The sequence below is a fragment of the Aquila chrysaetos genome, chromosome 1, assembly GCF_900496995.4.
Source record: "Aquila chrysaetos chrysaetos chromosome 1, bAquChr1.4, whole genome shotgun sequence".
Lineage (NCBI taxonomy): Eukaryota > Metazoa > Chordata > Aves > Accipitriformes > Accipitridae > Aquila > Aquila chrysaetos.
In genome coordinates this window covers 10335768-10362433 of record NC_044004.1, presented here as the reverse complement: position 1 = coordinate 10362433, position 26666 = coordinate 10335768, and the positions used below count along the sequence as shown (strand labels likewise).

Genomic DNA, 26666 nt, shown 5'->3' with positions numbered 1-26666 from the left:
TTACTGTGCCAGATAAAAAAAAAAAAGTCCAAGACCAGTGTCCTGTCTCTAACAAAGGCCGAGAGTGGTCACCTGAAGATGTGTACAAGAGCAGAACAAGCATATAGGAGAATTTTCCAAAGCATTCTCTCAGCCTTCAAGCGTTCACAGCTCAGGGACTTCCCAAGGCAAGATGTGCTTCCTCCGTATTTAATAATCCTCAATACTGCACTCTCTGATCTTGTCTAGTCTCCTTCTGAAGCCATCTAAACCTTTAGCATCCAAGCATCCACAGCTATGGCAAGTTCTTCAGCTTAACTACTTGCTAAGTAAAAAACCATCTCCTTTTGCTTGCTTTCAGCACGGTTCCCCCTAACTTCGTATCATATCATACTTCCTTCAGATTCACATTGGTTTAGATGCCGGTCGCAGCCATCCTGTCCGAGCATGCAGGGATGGGCTTAGGAAAGCCAACCTCCACCTGGAGTTGAACCTGCTGAGGGACATGAAGGACACAAGAAGGGCTTCTAGAAGTGTATCAGCAGCAAAAGGCAGACAAGGGAAAATGTGAGCTCAGTGGTGAATGGGATGAGGGACCTGGTGATAAAGGACATGGAAATGGCTGTGGCATTCTATGTCTTCACCATCTTGGCCGTCACTGGTAAAAACTTGCTTCCAGGAATCCTGGTCCCACCCATGGGAAGGTCTGGAGCAACCAAGGCTCACCCTCAATGGAAGATGAAACTGGGGAACATTTAAACAAAATGGACATACGCAAGTCCGCAGGATGTGATGGGATGCATTCATGGGTGCTGAGGGAACTGCCTGGGGTCACTGAGATGCTGTGATGATCAGGGGAGGTTCCTGAGGACTGGAAGCAAGCATCAATTCTATCTTCAAGGAGGAGGATCTGGGGAACTACATGCTTAGCTTTACCTCGATCCCTGGGAAGGTGATGGAGCAAATAATTCTGGAAACCATTTCCAAACTTATTAAGGACAAGAAGGTGATTGGCAGTAATCAGTATGGATTTAGGAAAAGGTAATCATACCTGACCAAGCTGAGAGCTTTCTTTGATGAAATGACTAGGTCAGTGGATGAAGGGAGGGAAGTGCAACTTGTTTATCTTGACTTTAGCAAGGCTTGAGGCACTGTCCCCTGTAACAGCCTCACAGACAAACCGATCAAGTATAGGCTAGATAAGTGGACAGTGATGAGGTGCATTGGAAACTGGCTAAACTGTTGGGCTCCAAGGGCGGTGATCAGTGGCACGAAGTGGATTGCAGTCACTCAGGGAGTAATCCAGGCTTAATACTGTGCCCAGTATTGCTCAACATCTTCATTAATGACCTGGATGATGGGGCAGAGCGCACCTCAGCAAGTTTGCAGAGGATAAAAACTGGGAAGTGTGGCTGATGCACCAGTTGGGTGTCCTGCCATCCAGTGGGACCCTAACCAGCTGGAGAAACGGGTCAACAGGTACCTCCTGATATTCAACATATGGAAGTTGTGCACCTGTAGAGGAATAATCCCATGCATCAGTATATGCTGGGGCTGACTGGCTGGCAAGCAGTTTTGCAGAAAAAGACCTGGGGACAGCCAGCAACCTGCTCTCATTGACCTGCACGCTGAGAGGGAAGAGCAAAGAGACAGCGCTGCATGGATAAAGCAATTCTCAGGGCTGTTTTCAGCCCCAGTATGACTGTATGTACATAGGGCTGAGATATAAAAGCTCAAGGACTGGACAAGACCAAATCATACCACAGAAATCAGAAACTATCCCCTTCCCAAAAAGCATTCTGGGCTGGAGCCATCTTCATCCTATCAAAACCCTTTTCCTAATGATTTCTCTGACAGGACTGCTAAGCATTATCCAACATTTAAATATTTAGGAATAAGCTGTGCAATACCAAGTTTTTACAACCGATGTCCAGTCAAGTTTTTTTTTCTTTTTTTTTTTTTTTTTTTTTTAAATCATTATATCAAGAGGTCAGTTTATAAAACCAGAAACAACCAGTGTCTGATAAATCTTAATGTTGCATATGTTGAACTCTGGTACATCACAATTGTGTGACTTAAAAATAACATCTTTTCAGAGAAGTAACTTTCTGGAATGTGATCAAGAAACAAAATAACCCAAGAATAATACCTGGTAAAACTCAAAACATCAGGTTGTCGCTAGGGAAAAATGTAGCAACATGAGGAGGTGCAACTGTAACTAGAAAATGCAGAAAAACTTTTACTTTTTTGATTGTCAGGAGAGGAAAAAAACCACACTTGCTTTCCTCAGCTAGATGAAAGGCACCAGTATATAAAGAAGAAAGATAGTTCTGGCTGACTCTGGAGTAGTAATTTATGGAGAAAATGCCAGTTCAAAGAACAAATAAAGTATTTATTCTTTTTATAATCAAATATAAAGGAACACTCAAGTTAAAGTCTAATTATAAGGGTAAAAACCACTACTACTAAGAAGCAGTTTCAAGTTCTGCAACCTTCCTTCATCTTGCTCACTTCATCACAGCTCACTAAAAATGCGTTTCCTTTCCTTGCTGCTCTGTAAACACCCATGGAGCCAGAGAAAACGAAATGCAAATGCTGGAAGCAAACTGGAAAAATGCTCTTGAACCTTTGAAAACAGGCAGGAAACATTTTCAGGCATAATGTGGTAAAATGGACATAGCCACTGAAGATAAGGAATAAGAAGACAATGCTTCCTATCATTCCTTTGTACCTTGGAGTCACGTTATGTGAAGTCATTTTCTGCCTTCTCTCCAGCTCTAAGGCTCTCGGCCCCTTTCTCAGAAGCTGTCAGCCCGGCTCTGTCCCACAACGTCCTTGAAAGTGTCGTAGCTGCCTCTCTGTCCTTGGCTGCACAATAGCTGTTTGGTCTTAAGGGAGAAGATAGCATCTTCAAGGTCCACAAACTGCCTTGAGCATAAATATCCACACAAAGGCTGCACAAAGAAGTAATGATATGCAACAGACAGCAATGAACCATCCAATTGCTTGGGGCTGGGATTATGTTTTGATTTCTTTTTTTTAATAAACATAGATACTTTTCCCTGTCCATAACAGGCCATCACCAGACAAAAAGGTCCTTTACTCATATATAGCACACACTGGGCTGTGGCACAGAATCCTATCATTGCTTCCCACATCATGTCCTGGAGCTTTAGAGCAGAAAAGCACAAGGAAAAAACCCCACATGTCAAACAACCCTCATCACTACCTCTTTTTGGGTCCTGCTAAAATGTCAACTCTTGATCATTTTCTTTTGAATGAATGCCCACCTTTTGGGACAGGCTTTGAAACTCTCTTCAAAATATGTCATTTAGCGGTAAATTCTTGTTTATGGCATTCAGCTTCCAAAGTTATTCTGTCTACAGGAGATTTTATAGCCAGTAAAGCATGACTGAGTACAGGTGAAAAAATAATCAAATTTGCTCTCCTGTTCTGAGATTTTTTTCACGTAATCAAGCTACAGAGAACGATGCAGTCTAATCATCATTAATTTGGGATTGGCATTTATGTTTCATCTAGAGTTAATGCAGTCAAACTGAGAACAAAAGCAGTGTATACAAAGGAGAGCCAGACCTCACTAAGAAGTTAATAATTAATAACCACTTTGATGATATTTAACCCATCAGCAAAAATGCAAAAGAACTTTAAACACTATAAATCTCACTGTAACAAACTGAGTTTCTCATACTTCCACCAATACATATGGTCTAGCATTCGTTTCAAGTGCAACACGGTAACATGACTTCTTACAACATTCCATCATCACCACTAGATTCATCATTTATTTCAAAGGTATAATAGGCAGTTTGGATTTTTATGGATCTAAGAAACATAGATTTGCTTAATCCAGTCATCTTAGACAATTCAACTTGAATCAGACCAAGTCTGCTGTATTTTTCCCATGCTGGGATACTCTCAAACCCCACAGTAGGCCAGTGGGAGAATTGGGAAGTTAACCTACAGCATCGTATAAGCTTCTGTTTTACCACTGATAATGTAACTTGGTCCCAGATAACATTTGCTGAAGCAGCAGGTTCCTTTACTTTTACTGTTAGTGCTGCTGCAGATTTCCCAGCTGCCAGACCACGTCTCACATTTTTTAATATTATCAATTCACATTGCAATGGAAACAGGGATTATCCACAAGCTCACATTTAAGTAACTCTGCAGTATATAAATATGTTGCTTAAGTGAGCATAGGTACAACCACAAAAACAGTAAAGAAGCAAAGTACAGCTGGAAATGTCATTTGTGAAAGCATTTGATTTTGATACTGATGAAGATAAACATCCAAAAAATCTTCTTCAATTATTACACTAAGTATTAAAAAGTCGCAGATTTATTCAGTCCCCTTCTTAAGATTTACTTCTTCAGGACCCACAATTCATTCATAAACTCCAGGTACTTTAGATCACTCAGTCTTATCTTCTGTTACTTAGTCAGGTACCAATCTATTGATGACATACAACGTTTATTTTAAAGCATTAGCCAGGTGAAATATTTATTCTAGGGGTCAGGGCAGAGGAAAGAAGGTGGGAGAAGGAATGAGCTTAAGCCACATTGCCTAGAGATGTGAGGAGCAGATGTCTCAAAAGCACTTAAAAATACCTCCCAGCTCTCCATTACCCAGTGTTCGTTTAAAACAGTGTTAGTTTGAAGCAGTTAGGAAGAAAAGTGAGTATGAACAAAGTATAATTAAAAGAGTATCTGCCCAAACTTGCCTGAAACAAAAGTTAAAAGATGAATTGTGTTATTTCATAGATGTTAAATCAAATGCCAAAGATGGTATTCGGAATGTCAACTTTAAGACAACATATCAAGAAAAGAAAAAAGTTAGCAAGCTTTACACTTGCATTTCCATTGGATGACAAGACAGATACTTCAATCCTAGAGCCATTTAAGACCAAAATAGGGATTAAAACACACTTGGTGCCTCTTCCTCAAGGGGACAAATGGGTAGAAAATGTGTATTTAAGATTCTCACTTGGGGACGTTATTTCAAGTTTGGGGAACATTGACTTGAAGGTTTACAGTGCACGTAATTCACGATGAGCTAGATTAGCAAGAACATACTATTTAAATGGTCTGACTTAATCTGGCTCACAACTTTTCAGGCATCTGAGGCATGGTCAAACCCAGCCCTCAGGGATGCATTTTGCTTGGAGCCCAAACACTGCAGCCTGGCTGAAGGAACTCCAAAACGTAAATAATGAGGTAACACAATCAGGTTGCACTCGATCAAAATCTACCCGTGACATTTGCAGTTTGAAGGATATGAAAACAGCACCTGGGGTGAGGATTACTCTGCCATACTTGGATGTATATGCCATGGGAAAGAACAGAAACAAAATTAAAGCAGAATTATGGCTGCAATGGAAGAGCAGGAGGTTTGGCTCAGAAGGTATCATTCTATATACTGTGTAAACTTTTTCATGTTCCTACTTCCAACTTTTTAAACAAACCTACAAGTTACAAATCTTTTCATCTCTTCAAACAGTTATGCAAAACTTATGGTGTAATTACACTATAATTCTACAAGCAATCAAAGCTTTTTGTCTTGTAACTGGGGTGGAGCCAAGCCAATTCCAAAATGATCGCTGCAATACTTTCACAGCTGCAGTGACTAAAAAGAAGAAACAAACCAATACCTATATGGGACAGGAGAGGCAGTGGGGAAAGTAGGAAAGTTATAGTAAGTTAAAAAGTTCTAGTCTTCTAAGTGCAATGCTTCATGTCCCTGTGCCTGGCAATTCATCTTTAGGGATGATCTTTCAAAAAATGAAATGCGTATTCTTCTCTAAGTGACAAAAAGATGAAGACTTTATTATTCAAACAAGTCTTCAACTCTGAAGACAAAGAAACTTAACCACATTACAGTTCTGTTCCTTGCCTCCATGGCTAAACTAAAAGGTGACAAGAGTGGCTGATCATTCGCAACTAACACCAACAAGGAAAAACAAGATGTAAAAAAATTATTTTGACCAAGAATGAAACCAGCACGTGCTTTCTACATTAAGCTACTACTTTAGAGCTTATTCCAGAATTTCAAGCAAACAGCCGAGTGCTGCAAAGTTAATCAAAACAAGATGTCTCTGAGCAGTTGAGTACTGCAAGAGATCCTCCAGTGCTCAGCAGCAAGACCACCCAGAAACTTCTTTTAAGATGCAAGCCGAACAGCTGGGAAACCAAGCTTAGGCAAGTTAAACCATTTCTTCTCCTGTGTAACGTTATTCCCCCCCAGGACTGCTGCAGATAAATACACTCTCATTCACAAATACAGCTGTACACTTAAATTTTGCATTTTCTCATCTCATCTAGGATCCCGGAGAAGTTTCAGCAAGCATGACTATTAGATACAATTAAAAGCTCAACTGCGATACTTCTTTGTTAAGTGCAAACAGCACTGTGACTGTGAAGTGCACCTACATTTGCAGAGAGTTCAAGTATTCTTGCATATTTTTAAAATACTCCATATTTGATAGTTGCTGAAAAGAAGAGATACTGGGGAAAAAACTATAGTAAGAATGCATCAAGATCTTTTTCTAAATAACCAGAGAAAAATCACTTACAGTAATAGTTATATTTTATTTTCTCTTTTAGTTTCAATGTGCAGTATTTTCAGCATTTATTTTTTTTTTTTAAACTTAAACATACATCTAAAATTATATGCTTTCCTTTTCCTTTGAGTACAATTGCTTTTTGGGTTGGGGCTCCGAGCTTTTGCTCATCATTGCCCTCAAACTATACAAGACAACACCACAGGGTGTGTTACCTTATCCTTTGTCAGGTTGATCCAACTTGATGGTATGCGTACACAGACTGATGGGAATGATAAAAATCACACAAAATGCACGTGACAAAAAGCAGCGCATGCTTCACAAACGCTCTGCAGCATTTATACCCAGTTAACTTGAATACAGCTAAAACTTGACATACAATAGAAGCTCTCCTGGGTATGACTGTGGGATTCTCAAGGTTTTCAATGGATACTTTAAGGTAGCATGCACAAAGAGTTCACCTGAAATCTCAATATTAGGTAAAATCAGCGTATTGGACTTTCCAAAAATTTTGCTACATTGCTTACTCTAGTTCTTACAGCAGCTTGCTTTCACTTTAAAATAATTAAACTAGTTAAAAACTTCCGAAGTACTTTGCTCTCTTACAACTTTCATCAATTTTATCCTTATAACCAAAACTGTTTTAAAAGTAAAAGAGCAAAGCATCTACCATTGTCACTTACTTGATTTCTATGTTTAGTAGAAAGTTTAGTTGGGATTGTGCATGGAAAAATTCTGCTTTATGAAATGAATGTACTTCAATCAGTTCCCTTTTTCTCCCACCCCATCCCTTTCAACCACCAGGTAAGATCCTGAATGACCAAATTTAATTAAACTGCTTATTGCTATATTTATTGCTCATTATACCCTAAAATTTCTTTTATTTAGGAAGCATAAATGCTTAGCTGTGACAGCTCCACAAAATCTTAAGACAAACCAGGTCTGCTGCTCTTGGAGAACTGTCCTTGCAGTGTTTTTGACACAACCTCCTTATCTGCTATATAAAGTTAACAGCCATTTAAAAAGGAGAATGGCAAGACAGAATGCTCTTAAGGCAAATCTACCAAATATCAACAAATTACTTTTAACCCAAAAGGTTCCATTTATTCCCCACTTCGTTTGATCTAAATCTGTTCATTCATTACTCAGCGCTTTAGGAATGCCGCTGGTGGTTAAGAAACAAGCAATGTCTTGGTGCTGAGAAGGCATTCCTACCAAAGCAGAAGTAATACACAATCATTTACTAGATGCTTTAGGCAAGAAATAACTTCTGAGTATATACTTTAGAGAAGATTTAAATAAACTCACATTCAATTTCAACTGGAAAAGAGCATAAATAGTACTGAAAATACTTTGAATCCTGCAAATATGAACTGGTTTACAATGGGTTGTAGTTTCCAACTCCTCACTCTTGCACTCGGTGCAAGGGAGGGGGCACGCTGAAATGAAATGCAATCGAACTTTATTTAATGGGCCAATGGGTAGCTGGCCCAAACACTATTTATAAAAAATTGGCTAGCATACAGTGTTCTTAAAGGAAGGCCATATTATAGATTTAGTAAAGTGGGTTCTTTGACAACTGAATTGTAAATGAAGTTTTAAACATTAATCTGTCTTAAGTGTGCTCCCAATCATGCCATACCTCTAATCTTGTAAGGTTGTAAAGAAGCCAGTTCCACTGCAAAGCACACGAAAGAAACTGTTTGCTTTGGTTAGCCAGGACAACAAACATAAGTATTAAGCCCAAACACATTTCTACCCTGTTCTCAATGAAAAACTGAACAGCCTGATCTTCAGAATTAGCTTTCTGTCTACAGCAAGTTAAAAACATTCTGTGAAATAAAATTTTGCCTGAAGTCAACCTCAAGGGACAAGTGATTTATTTTTTTGCTTTAAATCCAATATCGGTATTTCTTAGTGGCCATTGTTTTGCTGTCACTGTCCCAACCGCATAGCTCTTGGCTCTTGTCACTAGAAGCAGGCAGGAGTGATTTTAAATATGATTTCACTCCAAAATAAGTAAGAGTGGGGAAAGCATGTCTAGGAAGTAGTCAGGAAAGTGTGTTGCAGGTGAAACATTAGATTTGAAGCACTACTGGTGTGTGTTTCCACACTAGGAAGACCCTTAAGTTACATTCCCTTCAGGTCACTGAGGATTTCCTAAGAGGAGGTGCCCTTCTTTAGACACTTAGGACACGTTTCAGGAGGTATACTACGACAAATCTCCAAGAGAAGTTAAAACAGATGGAGTTATTACTACCAGTGAATCTGTGTGAGGTTAGAACCGACTGCATCAGCTCTGAAGCTCGACTTGGAATGGGTAATGCAAATATTTGCTTGAAGGCCAGCAATGGGCTTTTGAGGAAAGGGGGTCTGCCACACCTGATGTTTTTCATCCAGCCATGCTGACTGCTTAATTCAATGTATTCCTTCACTGGTTGGAAAGATTCTATGGCAAGTCCCAAACTGGTTTGGAAAGTTTCATAAAGGGTCTAGCTCCCATTACCCCAAGGTAAAGTAACCAGCTATTCTGTGTTAATCATGAGGAGCTTAAAATGATGAAGAATTTAACAGTTTGTAACACAATGGATACTGTTATATGGTGAGAATATGACTAACCTGATGCTTAAAAAATATATTAAAATCTATTTTAAATTTTGGAAAATAGCTTACAAAAATATCTTCACTTAAACTATACATCATACAAAAACTGACTGGTGTGTGGGTTTACAGTACAAAACGATTATTGGTGGTTACAAAAGGGAAGAGTGATCTATACTACCCTTACTGAAAACACAGGGCATTATATCTCACCGCCCTGAATTAGTCTCCTATCAGAATTAAGATAATTTCCAATATAACTCAAAAACTTTCAAACAGTATCTATTTTATTAAATCTTTTTCTGAACTCCTGTTCAGTTTCTTTTAAAAATCACCACAGTGATGTGGCCCAAGAAAGAAGAGTAACCCAACTAAGGGCAGAAATAATTGCTCTAGATAGGAAGATCTGTAGAGCGCTAAATACAGCAACATCTACAGTTGTTTCTACTGCCCATACTGTCAGTTTCCTCTATCAGTTTCTAAAAGGAAGTGACACCAGTGGACAATTCCTTTGTAATCAATTTATGGGCAGAAGCAACAATTTTTGGTCTAGATTGGAATTAGTTTAAATACATGGGTTTAATAAATACAAATATACACATCTGTATACATTAAATGTTGTCACATGTGTATAATTTCAACATATACATTATATACAGAAATACATACAGTACATGCTCCTCCTGACAACACTATCTCATTTTTCCAAGTGTCACCAAAAGGTGTGGTAAGAAAATGAAGAGAAGTTAAATATAGGACATGACTGAGAACCAAGGTATCATTTCTCTGTAATTAAAGAATTATAACAAATACAACTGAAGACAAATGCTGTGCTAGATTTCCCCATGTAATGCTTAGGAATCAATGGGGTTCCCTGGGTGGTGAGTAAAAGCTAAATCTGGCCCTGTGTAGTGTCCTGAAATTCACAGATACTTGTACTGTGTTTGTGTCTAAAGCATTATGTATACAACAGGTAATAAAAGAGGTTGTGTAATCTAACACCTTAGCCAGTCCCAAAGTAGACCACAGCAGCCTTCAGATTCTTAACTGCTAGCATAAATTTGTTTACATGAGAGTGGTTTGAATCCAGATGACTCCATGGTCTCAGTTAGGAAAGGTCAAATGGTTATTGACTACTAGGGAGCTTGCACCATTTTGTCTCTCAAAATGCTGTGCAGCAAATAAGAACAGTTTTTTAGTATACAAAAGGCTGATCCAGAGTAACTAGTCCTCTCTTTTACCATTAAGTCTCAAAATAAAGGAATTCTAAAGAAGCTACAGTAAAGTGGATCACAAGAATGCCTCCTTAGTACAGTCTCTCAAGACAAATTAAACAATGTATTCCAGTTTTAAAGCACTTTAAGAAAAAGTGAGATGCAAAACAAGATGTACATTAAGATGGATTTCCAAAAGGAACATGAATTCAAGCACAAGGTAAAAAAAAAAAGAGGACAATACAGATGTCAAGACATTCAGTAGCGTGGCTTCTGTTCATCTCAAATTACAGCACAGCTCATGCACCACAGATCTTACAATTTTACATACTGTACATGATATAGAAATATTTAAGTTAAAATTTCTTTTACGGATATACTGTACTCAAATTTTAAATCCTGAGAAGAAAAAAAGAAAAATGTGTGGTTACGTATGTGCACTATATCTCCGATATCACCAACACATACACCACGGGATATCAGAAAGTCCAGAGAGAGGAATTACATGCTGGAAGTGTAAATCATGAAAGCCATTTTCTCTTATCCTTGTTTGGGAGAGACATAAGGAAACAATTTCTATTCTGTACTACACAACAGTATATACAGGTACATAAAACTATGAAGTTTTCTAATGACTGCAGCTTGCAATAACAGTCTTTCTGTCAGTTTCTTACCAGCTGCACCACAGTGGCTTCAGCTGAACATTAGGAAGAAGAGTAATACCAGTTACCCTGCATGTAGCACTTGCTCGTATTTTACAGTTACTAAACGTGTCTCAGGTTAGTCCCAAACACCACTTGAAAAAACACTGACATATTTCTTTCCACTCACAGGTATCTGGTGTCAACAACAAGACCTACACTAGACTTTTCGGGTGATTTCCAGTGCTGCAGAGCACTTGTCCATGCATTCTGGAAGTAAAACTGACAGGTCCATATTTATCACAAATGCAACCCCAGATACTTTCTTTATCTTGCATTCCCCATAATTCATATCAGATTCCAACACTAGTCATGCAGTTCCATTACACATCAGGATGTTCAACATGCTGTGACCTTGTGGACATTTTGCAAACAAGTTAGTAAGCGATGATATGGGGTTCCTGGAGATGCTACCACCTCGAACACCGACTGAAAGGCCCTCCGATCTAATTCTTCATCTATCTGATGTCGGTAAAAGTCTATGGCCACCAAACAGAAGATGTTAACATCCACTTGCTCTGATTTTCCCATTCTGCTGATAATATGTGGAAGACTGAAATATAAGTTAAGGTCATAATATGACAGAAGTTGCTCATCTTTTGGTAACACAGTTTAAACACTGCTCTCCAATAAAATGATGTATTTTTGAGCTCACCAATAACGGTAAGGTGCAAAATGCTGTCACACAGCAATTAAACTGCTACTACAGAAATTCTATTTCTTCATCAACTTCATGCAGTTTCTTGTCCACAGAAATTAATTTTAATCCAGCAGTAGTTTTCTTTATCCACTGGAGCAAACAGTGCAATCAGCACCACAGTTGCAACTGCTGATAGCCAAAGAGCATTGCTGAGATTAAGAGTCATTAGGAAGTTTCAAACATGACATATGGCCACTTTTTTGCCTGGTCTTGAAAGGCAACAGTTATTTTTCTGATTGTTTGAGGTGTTTGGTTGTTTGTTTTTCAATAAACCCAGCACTGATACCACCTATGTCTTTTGGCTGTTCCAATTTATTTGGCTGATGTCATTCCATCGCCAAAGCTCACTATTACTGCAGTGCACCTCCAGGGGGACACTTGCAAAATAGTTTGTAAAGGACAATTTCTTTAATTAGAGTTTGTTGTTTTTTGGTTTGTTGGTTGGGTTTGTTTGGTTTTTTTTTTAATATATTTTTATCTTGCAGAAGGAATATAGAACAAAGCTTTTAAAGGTCACTGCAAAGCTATCTGGTGAAGCTTTTAGAGTCCTTCAAAGCAAATACTTTCCCAATCATCTTGCATAGTCACAAGGAACTGATCTTAAAACAGTAGTTTTAGATAACTTCATTCTCATGATCTGTTTAGAAGTTCTCTTTTTTCCCCTCAAACCTGAGGCACCAATAGCACAAAGTGGTATACGCTACTATTAACTGCAGTGAATCTGCCTTTTCTTGTGTGTTAAAGTTGTACTCTTATCCTTCAAGACTATCAATGTGCTTTACAGAATCACTATATTTACCCAGAAATGGCACACATTCAGTCTTTTTAGGATACATTGCTGAAATCCATTGACTGGTGGAAGCACTGACAAAAAAACAGGAAAGACTCCACATTGCCATTGCCACAGGTGTTCTTTGTGTGAAATTAGAGAGAGAAAGCATCACCCAGTCACGGACCATTGAGGACTGTCCAGTGCTATGTAGTGTCTGGAATACCTGCAAAAATATTTTACACAGAAATAAAGACATGGTACATAGACATGGGAAAGAGTTTAGTCTCTCTTGTAAAAGTTCTCTCCAGCTACAAAGCTCTGAGGTTCACAAACTGGATTCCTGGAGACAACTCTGAGTCTAAAGAATTAATGAACACAACACCTAGACAAAGAGATTCTGCAAAAGTGTCAGCCAGGATCCAAGTGGACTCGTGACATCTGTGCCAAACTGAAGTAAGCATACAGAAATGCAAGACTTGTCTGGCATCTATATTTTTATAGATCAAACGCGGTGTGCATATGCACTCTCAAGTGATGCATGAGTCCAATAAGTAGGTGCTGAAGAGCAAAATACCCAGAAGCCCAACTGAGTCCACAGGGGCTCGACTGTAGAGTTCACAAGGACAGATGACCTGGGCTGGCTCCTTGAGATCTGAAGAGTCTGAGCACCAGGATAACAACTATTAATTTTCTGTTTATTTTCCCATTATCAGTGATTGAACTATACTCCTGTGAGCTTTGTCTTCTGGGCAACATGGTGAGTCTAGCCCTCTATGTTGCCCGGAAGACAAAAGGTCACAGCAGTACAGCTCAATCACTGCAACTGGTTTGTTAGATCTAACAAAATTGATATTTGCCCCTCCAATTGAGCTGTCAGTTATTTAGAAATCTTCTGAAACATTTAAGAAAAAAAAAAATAAACACTACCTTATAAACGACTGTTGCCATGAATTGGGGGTAAGGCTGCTGATTGGATAAAAATTCTCCAATAACTTTATTCATTACGTCTTGTGGGGGGAAAAAATCATCAAGGAACTGTGGGAGGATCCGAGCCACTACTCTAGCTTCAAAAGGAAATCCCTTCCTGATCCTGAAAATAATAAAAAAAGAACATATTTTATCATTGAATTCCAGTAAATATCTTGTTCTTTTCCAATGTAACTGGCAATAGAAAGAATGTTTTACTTTCACCTCTAGATAGGCAAAGAAATCTTCAATACTGAGGAATCTAAGTCTTCATGTAATCTGACTCTAACAGTCTACCCAAAGAGGTCTATCAAAGATATCAGAAGTTGTTACAGGTGTTGTGTCCCCTACCACCCCCCCCCCCCTTTTTTTTTTAAATAGTCAACATTTTTTTGAAACTCTGGAATTGCATCAGAGACAAGATTTAATAATAGCATGCCAAAAAAACTTAACAAGAACAAAAAGGACAGGGAGATCACTACTCCTAGTTATCAAAGACCATTTAAGTAGAACACTCATGTCCATTCATAACATCTTTGCATTTTTTATTCAAGACCAGGATGACAAATATATCAAACAGGAAAAGCAAGTTGCGCTGCACTGTAAAGAGGGGAAAGATACTCTGACTTAAAGACAATTTTACTTAAATAACACCAATTGGAAAATCTTTCTAATAAAGGCTGCATCTGTTGATGGGTCAAGATCAAGTTACCATCGTGTGATTACTCTGTGCAAAAGTTATTTTCTGCTTGTAGTATTCACATTTGTTTTGCTAACCCTTAGGAGTGATATTTTCAAATGCACTCAAGCACTGCTCTAGTTCTGTTCTCACTGAGTGCAGAAGTGAAAGCCTCATCCAGTTTTATGGAAAAACCACTGAACACTTTAAAAAATGTAAACCATTATCCCACAAACTAGTATGCAAAATCTAACATGCTATGCTCACTTAAGACAGCTTAAGACTGTAAGATCAAAACAGGGATTTTGAAATGTTTTCATTAAATGAATTCCATGTGAATACAGAAGTTTTAGTGTACCCTTCCACTGCAATTACTTAACAGCCTTGGAAAGAGCAACACTTGGGTGGGGGAAGGGGAAAAAAGTTTTAAACTCTTAGGGTGGTTTGAAAGATTATTTCCCATAAACTGGATTTATATCCTCGATTATGCAGAAGACATCCTGAAAAGCACTTAAGAGTTTGACCTGAAGGGAGATGGAAATACATTTATAAAGTATTATGGTTGGTGCAACACACAGTATCAGTTAGGACATGTCTGTTTTCCATTTACATTCCTGTACATTTCTGCTGCCTTCAGCAATTCCATCAGTATTACTGTGTATATTAGAAGTATCAATTTTAAGCAATGGTAAGCAGAGAAACATCATTAATTTAATATTAGAACTATCAAATACAGCAGTGACCACACAGTGCCAAACAGAATAATTTCCCTCCCAGTGCCCTCTTACATGTTTTATCCTCTTACCTATCAAAAAGGACTGATACTCGTTCCATCGCTACGATCACAGATTCACTGTCAGGAGCAGCAGGATTTGCATCTGTGGTACGACTGGGGCTGATTTTTTCCTTTCCTAAACCAAAATAATTTGTTACAAGTTTACTGTGATTGCTAAAATAAAACCTTTTTATCACTGGTAACAAAAATAAATGAAGAAAATTAGCCCTGTTAGCAAGCTAGTCTCTCAGTACAAAGGTGTAAAAAAAGTAAATACCTGTGTACATGCAAGTCAGCATTAATCCGAGTGCTGCCATTGCTCTGTGGGGGCTCTGCACATTCACTCTGTCAACACTCAGTTTAACTAGCGATTCACTATCCAGCCTAGAAAGTTGCTCTGAAAGGAGGAGTCGCTCTAATCCTCTCAGGACACAGTGATAAATAATGGATGGCGTTGATTCATCACTTCCAGACACCATGACTCCACACATCTGAAAAAAAAAAAAGCCAACTACCTGGTTCTGAGGTGTATTTAGGTCATCTTCTAGCACCATACCACTACAGCTAGTACAGAACTGCATCAGGTATTAAGAAAACCTGATGAAACTAAACCCAAAAGCATATCTACACCAGAATAATCAAGTTAAGTGTTAAAGATAGCTATGTGGTGATCCCAGGTTACATGACCACCTTTGACTGGAGGCATCACAACATACCTGTATAATTCCTGCAGAGAATTCAGGCCCTACATCAAGTGGGTAATTCTCGATCAAATAGAAAGCAGCTGCACACATTACCAAGATGTGCTGTTGGTTATGGATATTCACACAACTGTAAATAAGCAAACACACTAGTGGTCACTTGCATCAAAGTTGTCTGGGTCACAAATAGAGACAATATAAACAATCCTTAGAAACACTAAGTATTTTTTGACATGAAATTTATGCGATCTTTAAGATCACACAGAGTATCACCAAGATGCCATAAGAGCACTGGTTATCATGGAAATCCAGTGCAACGCAAGAAATTTTTCAGCAGTATAATTACAAACTATCATTGCCTGACTTGTTTAGGAGAAATAAGCTTTGTTACTGATCCTGCAAGTCATCTTCAAAGAGTATGCCTTTTGACAGAAAAATAAGGTTTAGGGAACATAATTTACCAAAGAGACAAAAGTCTGAGCTATCAAAGTTTTCTCACCCTCAAATATCCTTTCACTTCTGTAAATCAAATCTAAAATTAGCTGATATTTTCAATAAAAATGCCAAAACCTGCTTGATAAAACAGCCTGCTCTAAAATGTTCTGACAACCGCAAACCATAAAGAGCCCTTTTGTTCACACATAAGCACGCAACAGTTTGGGGTGGCGGGGGGGGTGGGGCAGAGAAGGGAGGGAAGAGTCTTACTGTGCTACTCCTCTCAAATTGGAAAGCAGATACTCGCTGATAATTGGAATGAGTTGCTTCGCTGTCTCATCAAGCAAGTCACACTCAAGGATATAAAGAATTCCATGCAGAGCTCCAATCCGACTTGGCATATGGGTGCTTCTTAGGGTTGATTCCAGCAGTCGACTTACTGGTTCAGCCACAGCTTTATCCTAATACATCCAACAAGAGTATTCATTAGAAGTCAACACTGGTTCAATACTGGTGACTCCTGCCATTTGGAAATACTTGGAACAAATTAAAGAGCAGAAAATATGGCATGAATCAGAGTCTGGATTAAAACTACTTTGAATCAAATATCACAAGATTAATATAATCAGATAAGACATGACTTGCAGATTAACTAGTAAACTGATGCTACTTTGTTTCACCTGTAAAAAGTTATCTAAAGATTTAAAGCCAAAAAAACCAAGATAAGCATTAGTTCAGTAAATAATACGTGCTATTAAGAATCCTCTACATATACGACATGTATGGTTGGAATTTTCTGGCCTTCCAGGTAACCACAAAGGATGCTTCTGTCTGAAACTGACTGGTAGATGCCTGTAGTCTGCATCCAAAAGAATACTCTGCCATCCACTCAACTCATAGTACAGCGTTCCATTTATTTGTTCTCCAAGACCACTGGCACTCAGACCTATGCATATCTTTCTCTCCACCACTCCCATGATCTGGACGAGGGGATCGAGTGCACCCTCAGTAAGTTTCCAGATGACACCAAGTTGGGTGGGAGTGTTGATCTGCTTGAGGGCAGAAAGTCTCTACAGAGGGATCGGGACAGGCTGGATCGATGGGCCGAGGCCAACTATATGAGGTTCAACAAGGCCAAGTGCCGGGTCCTGCACTTGGGTCACAACAACCCCATGCAGCGCTACAGGCGTGGGGAAGAGTGGCTGGAAAGCTGCCCTGCAGAGAAAGGCCTGGGGGTGCTCGTCGACAGCCAGCTGAATACGAGCCAGCAGTGTGCCCAGGTGGCCAAGATGGCCAACGGCATCCTGGCCTGCATCAGAAATCGTGTGGCCAGCAGGAGCAGGGAGGTGATCGTCCCCCTGTACTCAGCACTGGTGAGGCCGCAGCTCGAGTGCCGTGTTCAGTTTTGGGCCCCTCACTCCAGGAAAGACATTGAGGTGCTGGAGCATGTCCAGAGAAGGGCAACCAAGCTGGTGAGGGGCCTGGAGCATAAGTCCTGTGAGGAGTGGCTGAGGGAACTGGGGTTGTTTAGCCTGGAGACAAGGAGGCTGAGGGCAGACCTTATCGCTCTCTACAACTACCTGAAGGGGGGTTGTAGCGAGGTGGGTGCTGGTCTCTTCTGTCAGGTGGCTGGAGATGGGACAAGAGGAAATGGCCTCAAGTTGCGGCAAGGGAGGTTTAGGTTGGATATTAGGAAAAAATTCTTTACTGAATTCTTTTCAATTCTTGTCAGGCATTGGAACAGGCTGCCCAGGGAAGTGGTGGAGTTACCATCCCTGGAAGTATTTAAAAACATGTGTAGATGTGGTGCTTAGGGACATGGTTTAGTGGTGGGCTTGGCAGTGCTAGATTTATGGTTGGACTCAATGATCTTAAGGGTCTTTTCAAACCTAAATGATTCTATGGTTCTATGTTTAGCGTTCAAACATCAAGCTGGTATCGGATATTTCACTCCCTGTTATCAAAATACAACAACTTCTTGGAATATGCAAAATCTATTCTAAAGTGTTAGATTTTAAAAGTCTTTTTCTTACAATCTATTTTAAGCATTTATTAGAAATTATTTGTTTTACCTTGTCTCTGTATTCATGAAGTATCTAACATACAAGCCAGTTTTACAGTGTGTGCTCTCTAGTAGCTCTTTTTAAGCGTATTTTTCTACATAACTGAGCACAGGACAACAAGCAACTCTTGATGCAACCAACTTTTTTTTTCCTCCCACTAACCTGTTATATTCAGCAGTTTGCTTGTGAGAAAGTGTTATTAGTTCACTGAGTGGGAAATTACAGCCTAGTCAGAACAAGCTGATCTCTAAAACTGCTTCTGCATGTTTGGCATCACTTTCACAGCCTTCCCTTGCACAGTTGCTGCTACAATGGCTACTGGAATACTGGAAGCCCTACCCCAAAAGTCTTTCAAAACTTTTCTTATCACTATTACCCATATAGTTTTATATTACTCTCATAGAGAGCTTCTAGAAATGCTAACTTCTTCCAAAAGAATTTGTAATTTTTTTCCTAAACAATCCCACTCTGAAATGTCCATTGGAAAATACTACTGCTCTCTGGTCTACAGATTTAAAGACAGCAACACATTTCACTTAACTTGAATTAATAATGTTCCTTCCCTACGTGCAGAATGATGCAGTGGAGGGAGGAGTGAGGGAAAGAAAAGGGATACCTGACTATCAAGCTATGTATTCACCACAATCACTGTCCCAGCCTCTCATGAGATTACAGCCATTCACCTGTAACACAAATCTAGCAATAGCTGTTCCACAGTCCTCATTTCTGGCCTGAAATGTAACAAACGAGTCCAGGGCAAAGGCAACACTCAGCTGAGTAAGATAAACCAAAAAGCACATTGAATTAAGCTCAAGCCTCAGAACAACCCTAAACCAAACCACCTTTCTGTTTGAATACGGGGCATCTGGAGATAGTATTTGCAGCCTCTGAAAGTCCAGAATACAAATCCCTATTACCTTTTATAGCCACGCAGATCAGCTAAAGGATTTTCTTAGACAAGCTACTCTTACCAAGTACATCAGGTTTTGCAGCAGGAGCTAAGGATGAGTTAACCTAGACACTCATGAATTTGCAATAAACTTCCATAAGAATTTCTTACCATTCCCAGAACAGCTGCAGCTTTACAAGTGGCTGGTATCAAATACTGTACAAGAATCTCATCTTCTGAAGGATGCACCTTTCGCAATTCTGTCAATGTTGTATACATCATCTCAAACTGATTCCTTTCTGTAAATAAGTCTGACACTGCCAGAAGCTGTACACAAATTAAAATTTAATATAAAAAAGCCCATTAGCAGACAGCCAAAAATTGACTCTCCCTTCTGTTATAATTGTCAGCAAGAGATTCCTGGATCGATCTATTAAATGTGTAAACATTAACTCAAGTATCTGGAATAACTATTGTCATCCAGAATTAATTCCACCGTACATCTCAGATAATTATCTCCAAATGGTCTTTTTTTCCATAAGGTTTACAAACCCAAATCCACTATAGTAAGTAATTCTAGAAAATGAACGAACATTGCCATTTACAATGTACTAAAACACCCCAAACACACAATACGTACTCTCTTGCAAGGATGGTTTCATTTTAAGTCTTTTATGATAGGCTATCAAGACACATTGCACAACTGTGTTCTTTAGTTTTGCTTCTACGCTTCAATAGCCAATTTAATCCTCTAATACATTGTTGTTCCATCTTCATATTCTTACAAAAAGATAGGATAAGCAAAATCCTGAAACCTACTTTTAGCAAGTAGTCTAGTAAAATAGTATCATTAAGTAACAATGAAGTGTTTGTAATATAGTAGCAGAATACACAATCCAGCTGCTTATATAGTTTAAATCAGTAAGATGTTATAGATGCTCAAGTTATATTTCTGTACTGCCCATATAATAGCACTGCCAAGAAAAATCAGTGTTTCCCATATATTAAAAGACGCTTTACAAATGCCGCTTAGCTCTGATATTTGGTAACATGTACTCAATTATGACTGAATAATAGTTTAGACTTACTGATCGCACCACTTCGCTTATCAAAATGACTGGTGTTCTCTTGCTAGGGTTTGATGGCAATATCCACTGACTATACAGCTCAAGCAAGAACTGAGAACAAGAATGTATATCCACACCAGCCCGGTGCTTCCTGCAAGGCACAATATGTAAGTGTTAAAATGGCTATTCTTAAGCCCTGCTCAAATACCTGATTTGAAATAATACAGTTATTTACTAGCGTCCAGTTTATAAACCCAGCTTATTGAACTCAACATGAAGAGGTAAAAGCTTTATTAATAAAAGTCAAAGGAGAGACAAGAAAAAAAAAGACACCTGGTATTAATAGGAGAGGTTGGTGGTGAGGAAGGAGCAAGTACGTCGTTCTCATCTTCTTCATCCTCACCCCACTCTTCTTCTCTCAATGGAGTGATATTATTTCCTAACCATATGGAGTGTATAGAGACCTTGCAACACAAAATAACAGAAAAGAAGCACAACTTTTAACACCCTCATAGTCAGATTAGAAAAACCTTAGAATCCCAATACACAGCGTGAAATAACATTTACATGAACTGCACATCACTTAAAATTATCATTTTTTTAAAACCTTTTTTAAGACTTTAGTTTAACTCACTTTAAACTGTATGGCACAGCAAAAACAGTAGCACCATGCCCTTAGTACAGCAAAACAGGTGATGCTGAAAGCAGCATCTGGCTAACCTGTAAGCATGCACTAACAATGTGCATGCATCATCCCAAAGTCAACATACCAGATCTAAAATCTAAAGCAAAGTATAAATATTTACAATTCATATCAAGCAAGCAAATAATTCAAAAAGAACTGTAACAACTGCAGTTCAATAGAAAACACGTTCCTAACTCTACTCAAACCATAACTCAGTATGTCTGATTGCAATATAACCTTTCTTCTGAAACCAGACAAGACTAAGATTTCAAGTCTTCTGACTCAGGCTAGATAAACAATTATCTACAAAGAAGAAAATGTATTAGTTCTTTTTTCAGTTTTACTTATAAAATTAAAGTTTCAGAACAATCAGACCTGCTGATGGCATTTCATAAATGATCTGTCTGAAGATGCCAAAACAAAATCGGCACTTCCTGTGTTTCAAGACTTCTTTCTTCGACAAAAATTCATCCTTACATAGAATTCTTTTTCAAGTTAAGCAAAAATATACACACTTTTATTTATTTTTCTAATAAATTGTCTAATGCCTAGTATTGTTATAGAGTTAACAGTGTTTGCAAATAACACATAGGGTCTGTAGACCTGCAAATACTGAATATTCAAGCCATTTAGGATCTCAAGAGAACATACAGATGCCTAGAGACAGACAAATGATCGTTTAGTCTTCCCTACACAAAAGATTCCTCAAGAAAAATAATATCATCTGAGTTTAGTATTTAAGTTTTTTTCACTAGTACATACCATTCAAATAGTGAAACAAGTACTACATTTAAAACTTATATGTAACTTTACATAAAGACTGATTTTTTTAAGGAGATAAATAACTGGATAAGGACTATTTTTTTATTCACTGTATGTAGTCCTAATTTTCCAGTGAAATTTATGTCCCTGTGCTGGTTTATTTAAAACAACATTGCTTATTTTATGTCCAGTGATTTTTCATTTCCTAAGGACTACCGCAAGCATGCAATAGCAAATTAAAATCCAATAGTTAAAGTGGAAGTTAACACTACAAGAGCTCTTTAACACACAAGGCTGAAAAGCACAACTCAATTGCTGGCTCACGGGTAGACCTCACAAAACCAAAAATTCCACGAGACGTGGGGTCAGCTGGCTGAGAGGAGTCAGCCAGTTATGATCTACCCTGCATCACTCAGAGCTTTTAGTTTACATTTGATGTTAAGCAAAGTCTCAACTGAATTTTCACAAGCTAGAAGAAACGTAACAAAAGTCAAGTCCAAAGTTAAGGTTTTAACAAACCTGTCCCAGTTTATAATCCATATCTCCTATTTCTCGTTCAGTATTGATCTGCAGTAAGAGTTTTTCATGGCTGATAAGAGCACCTATAACAAAACAGAAAACAAATTTTTAAAACATGCATGACAAAGTAGATGTGAAAATGGCTTCATTTCTTGCAAACTGGATTTCAAATAAATTTGTAAGAATATCTTTTCTACTTTTTTTACATTTAAAAGAAATTCAGTCTCCCCTTCCCCCCCACACACAGGCACTTACCTGTAGTAGCAGGAGAAAGTGATGGAACAGGGTCCCAAGCTTGGTATAAGTGATGAGTAGCAATATTATCTCTCTTAGATACCATTGCTTGGATTTCCTGTTCAACAATTCCCCTGATAACACTTAGCTTCCTCCCAAACCTGAAAGCAACAGAAATCAATTTAAGCATATTTTCCCTTTAACTTTTTTGTGCAAGTCTGACTAGCTTACTCTACAATGTTATGTGTCTATGCTTATTTTCATTATCAGGGATGCTAAAACTGAGAAATGTTGACAAATACATTCTGCACACTGTTTACTAGATTTTAATAAGACACTGTCTTTTTCAGGTACTGTCTTTTAACTCAGCAGGTTCATGATGCTAAGTCCACATAACTTCTATGTAAACAGATCCATCTGTATACACTCTTGCTTAGAAAATACAGTCTATACATATTTTTGCTACAGCTAGATTAAGCAATTGTAATTATTTTTTAATCACAAGTATAACTTATAGGCATTTTAAAACAAGTAAAAAAATACCTTGTGTCCAGAGCTTTTAAAGCTTTGTTGCGGGGCTGCTGTTCCAAACAGCTAACTGCTGGATTGCCTGCAACAGGTATTGTCATTGCACTCAGCACCAAGGAAGTTATGGCTTGTACTGCAAGAACATTAATTTGTGTCCTCTCTGTATCTTCCTGTAAAATGAACTTACTGTAATTTGAATTGTAAAAAAAAAAAAATATCCTGAAAATCAATAAGTTTGTCACTTTCCACTAAGTTATCATTAGTAAGCCTGACATCTAGACTTCTTCCCATCCAGAAATCTAGCTAACACAAACAATACACACAGGGCACTGTGGCTGTAGCAGCAACACATCCTTCTGTCTCATCAGCCATTCTGCATGTATCCTCTCTTATCTCAACAGCATTACAACCTCAATATGTCCATTTTGGAACTTTCAAAGTGCTTAGTTTCTTTTTTCTGCATCTACCTATTAGTTACCTGTTAAAACAAAGAATCAAATAAGACCAAATCTAAGTTGGAAACTCTTCGGAGAAGGATCCATGTTAACTGTTTTTAGTAACTCCCTGTTTAGGAAGAAAACTCAACCTCATAATGAATTTTCAGCAGCATTTTTCTGGGGATCATGATCCAGATGCATCCAATGTTTCTTCTAAACCAAGATGCTACATATTCAGTATTTAGCACCACTGTAAAAGTGTGAGAAAACTGTAACACAACTTTCTTAAAATATTGGGTTAGATTCAATCCATTATTCATACTTGAAGCACTGCCGTTTTTCCCCAATAGAAGTATTTGGAACTACACACATTGCATCAACTACTTTGCCACTGTAAATCATCACCACTGTAGTAGTCTGTTTCTTTCCCCTTTAAAAAAAACCAAAACCAAAAACTCTTAAAATAAACTTCTGGCGCTGTGGGTTGTAACTCACTCTCCCTGTGCTGATGGTAGCAAGAATCTTTGCAGTACTTAACTTTTTTGCTCAGAACTGTTTATCATCAGTACTTTGACTAAATCAGGTTTTTTAGAGACTAAAATTAGAACACCACCACAAACACTTGTAGATTCTGAAGTGGCAGGATGCTTTTCATTTTTTGCTTTCATAGTATACATTCTGATTCCTTCTTGTAAGTATCAGACCAGAAGAGAGTCTGAACTTTTTTAGAAAACATAAGATGGTAACAAATTTTCAATTTTTTTTTTTTTTTTTTTGAAAAAAGAATCTTGTATTTTTATTTCAGAAAATATTAACATACTGATATTTATAATAGTGCTTAAAATGTTAACTATTTTGAACATATTAGTCTTCCTTGGTAAGTAAAGGAGCAGTATTACTCCTGTTCTACAAATAAACACTCTCTACATGACAGATAAGGAACTACCAATAGCTAGGTCGCCTTAAGTATGATCCAACATGACCATTATGTAGAAAAGAGTTAAGTCAAAAATTCTGCAGACCGCAAAACAAGTGTCCAAGTCTGTCTAACAGAAAATGCTAACCCATGGAAGAGTTATGATGATGCCTTACTCCATTTTGGAGTCTGACACCTAGGAAGCAAGGAAAACAAACCCCTTTGCTACCCAGGATCCACTATTCGTACTTTACACATTTATTAATAGAAACATTTTTCTTGGTTTAAGTAAAATTTAATTTAAAAAAAAAATCAGTGAATGACATTACTTCTTGTTGGTTCTCCTCTTGGTCCATTACAATAGGCTGAGTTACAAGCACACCAAGCAAAGTAGCCCAAGTCTCTTCAAACTGAGTACGGCTGATCCATCCTATGGAAACACTCAGAGATAGCCATTTATGTCTTAACACAAACTTAAACATGAAAAGGCATTACAAAAATGGTACATCATTTCCATAGATTTAGTTTCACACCATTTCTTATTTGATTTGGCATTTGTTGTAATCACTACAACTTAAATTTAAACTGTTCTATTTTAGGAAGTGATGAGCCATTTAGAAGGGTTCTGCACATTATTATTCAAATGGTCCTGTTCAGTTTGTTTCTTGTATACATTTAAATACTTTGATTTTCCAACTTTCAAAGTATTGAGATCTATCAGGTTTTCACAACACAGAAAATCATCCAGAAAACTGGCCAATGATATCACAGGAAAGTAAGTTGTGGAGAATCCCGTAACGATCCAAGAAAACTTCATGCCCTAAAACCAAAATTGACTGAATTGCCTAGAAATAGGCCATTAAAATTGACGCACTTCTCAAAAAGTTTTTCCAAACAGATTTTTACCTATAAAAGGCTGCAGAGGATTCCTGAATAACACCTTGCAGTTTATACTAATGATATCTAAAGAATAAAAAATGAGAATGTCATCTCTAGGCGTTAGAGTGATCAAACAGAAATCGGTGCTACACCACGAGTCAGTCAAATATTAACCCATAGATCAGAGAGGGGGGAAAAAACCAAAAAAGTTCCATAAGCATATTGAACATTTGATGCATTACCCTTGACAGTCTCATCAGCTGACAAAGACTTGAACTCTTAAGCCCCACTGCTCTTGTTCAGTAAACCTTAACATATCCAGAAGCTTTAAAGTGACAGCATCTCATTTAAAATATTGCGAGCGTGGCACTAAACTCCATTTATATACTATACATGAATAAAAAAAGCAGGGGGGGGAGAAGCAAAATATTCTCAAACATACTGTCAAGTGTACGCTCCAGAAAACAAGGGGCCATTCTATGAGAGCACACTGAAATCACCTCCCTGAGTTGGAATAGTTTTTGGCTTTATTTCTATAGTTTATAACTTTTTCTCTGCATTGAGCAAAATGTAAGAATTATTGCAGCACAGTTACTAACCCACTCTGAAATACTATCTCTCTTCCACATAAGCAACAAAAGTAAACAAGTAGTACCAGATTCAGTTATTCAGTAACTTCACAACACAGTTGTGAATGCCTAATAAAAGCCAACTGTATTAGTTTTTAATTTTGTACATACCAAGTGTATTAATGCGATAGATGAACTCCTTAAAGATTTCTTTTTCTTGAAGAAATTCTACTGGGATTTCAGGAAAAATTGTGCCAAAGTCACCTGCAGGCTTTGGTGACCAGCCTAATTTCCAGACCTGAAGAAATGTAAAGGACGTCTACTTATCCAAAACAGAAATAATATTAATATGACAGCTACAAATATATATGTACCATTCAAAAGCAATGAGACATCAGTAAATAAAGTGATTCTCCCACATACAAAAAAAACTTAGAGAAAGATACATATTTAACACAGCTAATACACATTTTACACTGTATTTCTAATTTGGGGGGGGGTTGCATATTTCTCATTATGAATTAATTATTCAGTCCCACTGTCCAAGTTTGGATATGAAAGCAAGTAAGTTCCTGTCATTTTTTTCCGTTTAGTATTTAAGTGCCAGGTGACTCCTAGACTGTGCAGAAATGATGCTGAAAAGTAATTCAGAGAAAATAGTTCACATACTATTGATGCCTGAAAAAGCACGAAGATACATCCAAGAGTGGGCAAAAAATTCTCAATCAAAAAAATTAGTATCTTTTGACATCCCCTCAAAACCAGAGTGCTGAGAAACAGAGAAAGGCCACAGAAATAGCCTTGCACATATCAGGAAACCCCCTGATTTTTGCTCTACCTAATAAGCATCTGGAAATGTTTCCAGTAATGGTTTTGAAGTTTGCAAAACAAAGCCATTTCATAGTACTAACAATACATGGAGGTAATAATGAGGTGTTCTTAAATCCATGTTACATCGGCCAAAAAGAAAAGGTTGAAATACCTTGTCCAAAAGATCCAGGATGAGTTAGGAAAGAA

At 38.0% G+C, this 26666-nt stretch overlaps 1 protein-coding gene across 2 annotated transcripts in view; it reads right to left on the bottom strand.

Annotated features, from left to right (window-relative positions):
* Positions 1–6600: 6600 nt before the first annotated feature.
* HTT (huntingtin) overlaps positions 6601–26666 on the bottom strand; it is an 87374-nt gene continuing 67308 nt past the window's right edge. For both annotated transcript variants that reach the window (XM_030006267.2, XM_030006347.2), the window contains 15 exons: positions 25821–25947; positions 24531–24631; positions 22864–23018; positions 22342–22481; positions 22087–22169; positions 20454–20584; positions 20142–20271; positions 19225–19380; positions 16372–16562; positions 15682–15796; positions 15243–15456; positions 14996–15101; positions 13473–13635; positions 12608–12768; positions 6601–11626 (listed from right to left, as the gene is read on the bottom strand). In XM_030006267.2, coding sequence (XP_029862127.1) covers positions 11413–11626; positions 12608–12768; positions 13473–13635; positions 14996–15101; positions 15243–15456; positions 15682–15796; positions 16372–16562; positions 19225–19380; positions 20142–20271; positions 20454–20584; positions 22087–22169; positions 22342–22481; positions 22864–23018; positions 24531–24631; positions 25821–25947 — 2187 coding nt within the window. In that variant the 3' untranslated portion in view covers positions 6601–11412. The remainder of the gene's footprint in view (positions 11627–12607; positions 12769–13472; positions 13636–14995; positions 15102–15242; positions 15457–15681; positions 15797–16371; positions 16563–19224; positions 19381–20141; positions 20272–20453; positions 20585–22086; positions 22170–22341; positions 22482–22863; positions 23019–24530; positions 24632–25820; positions 25948–26666) is intronic.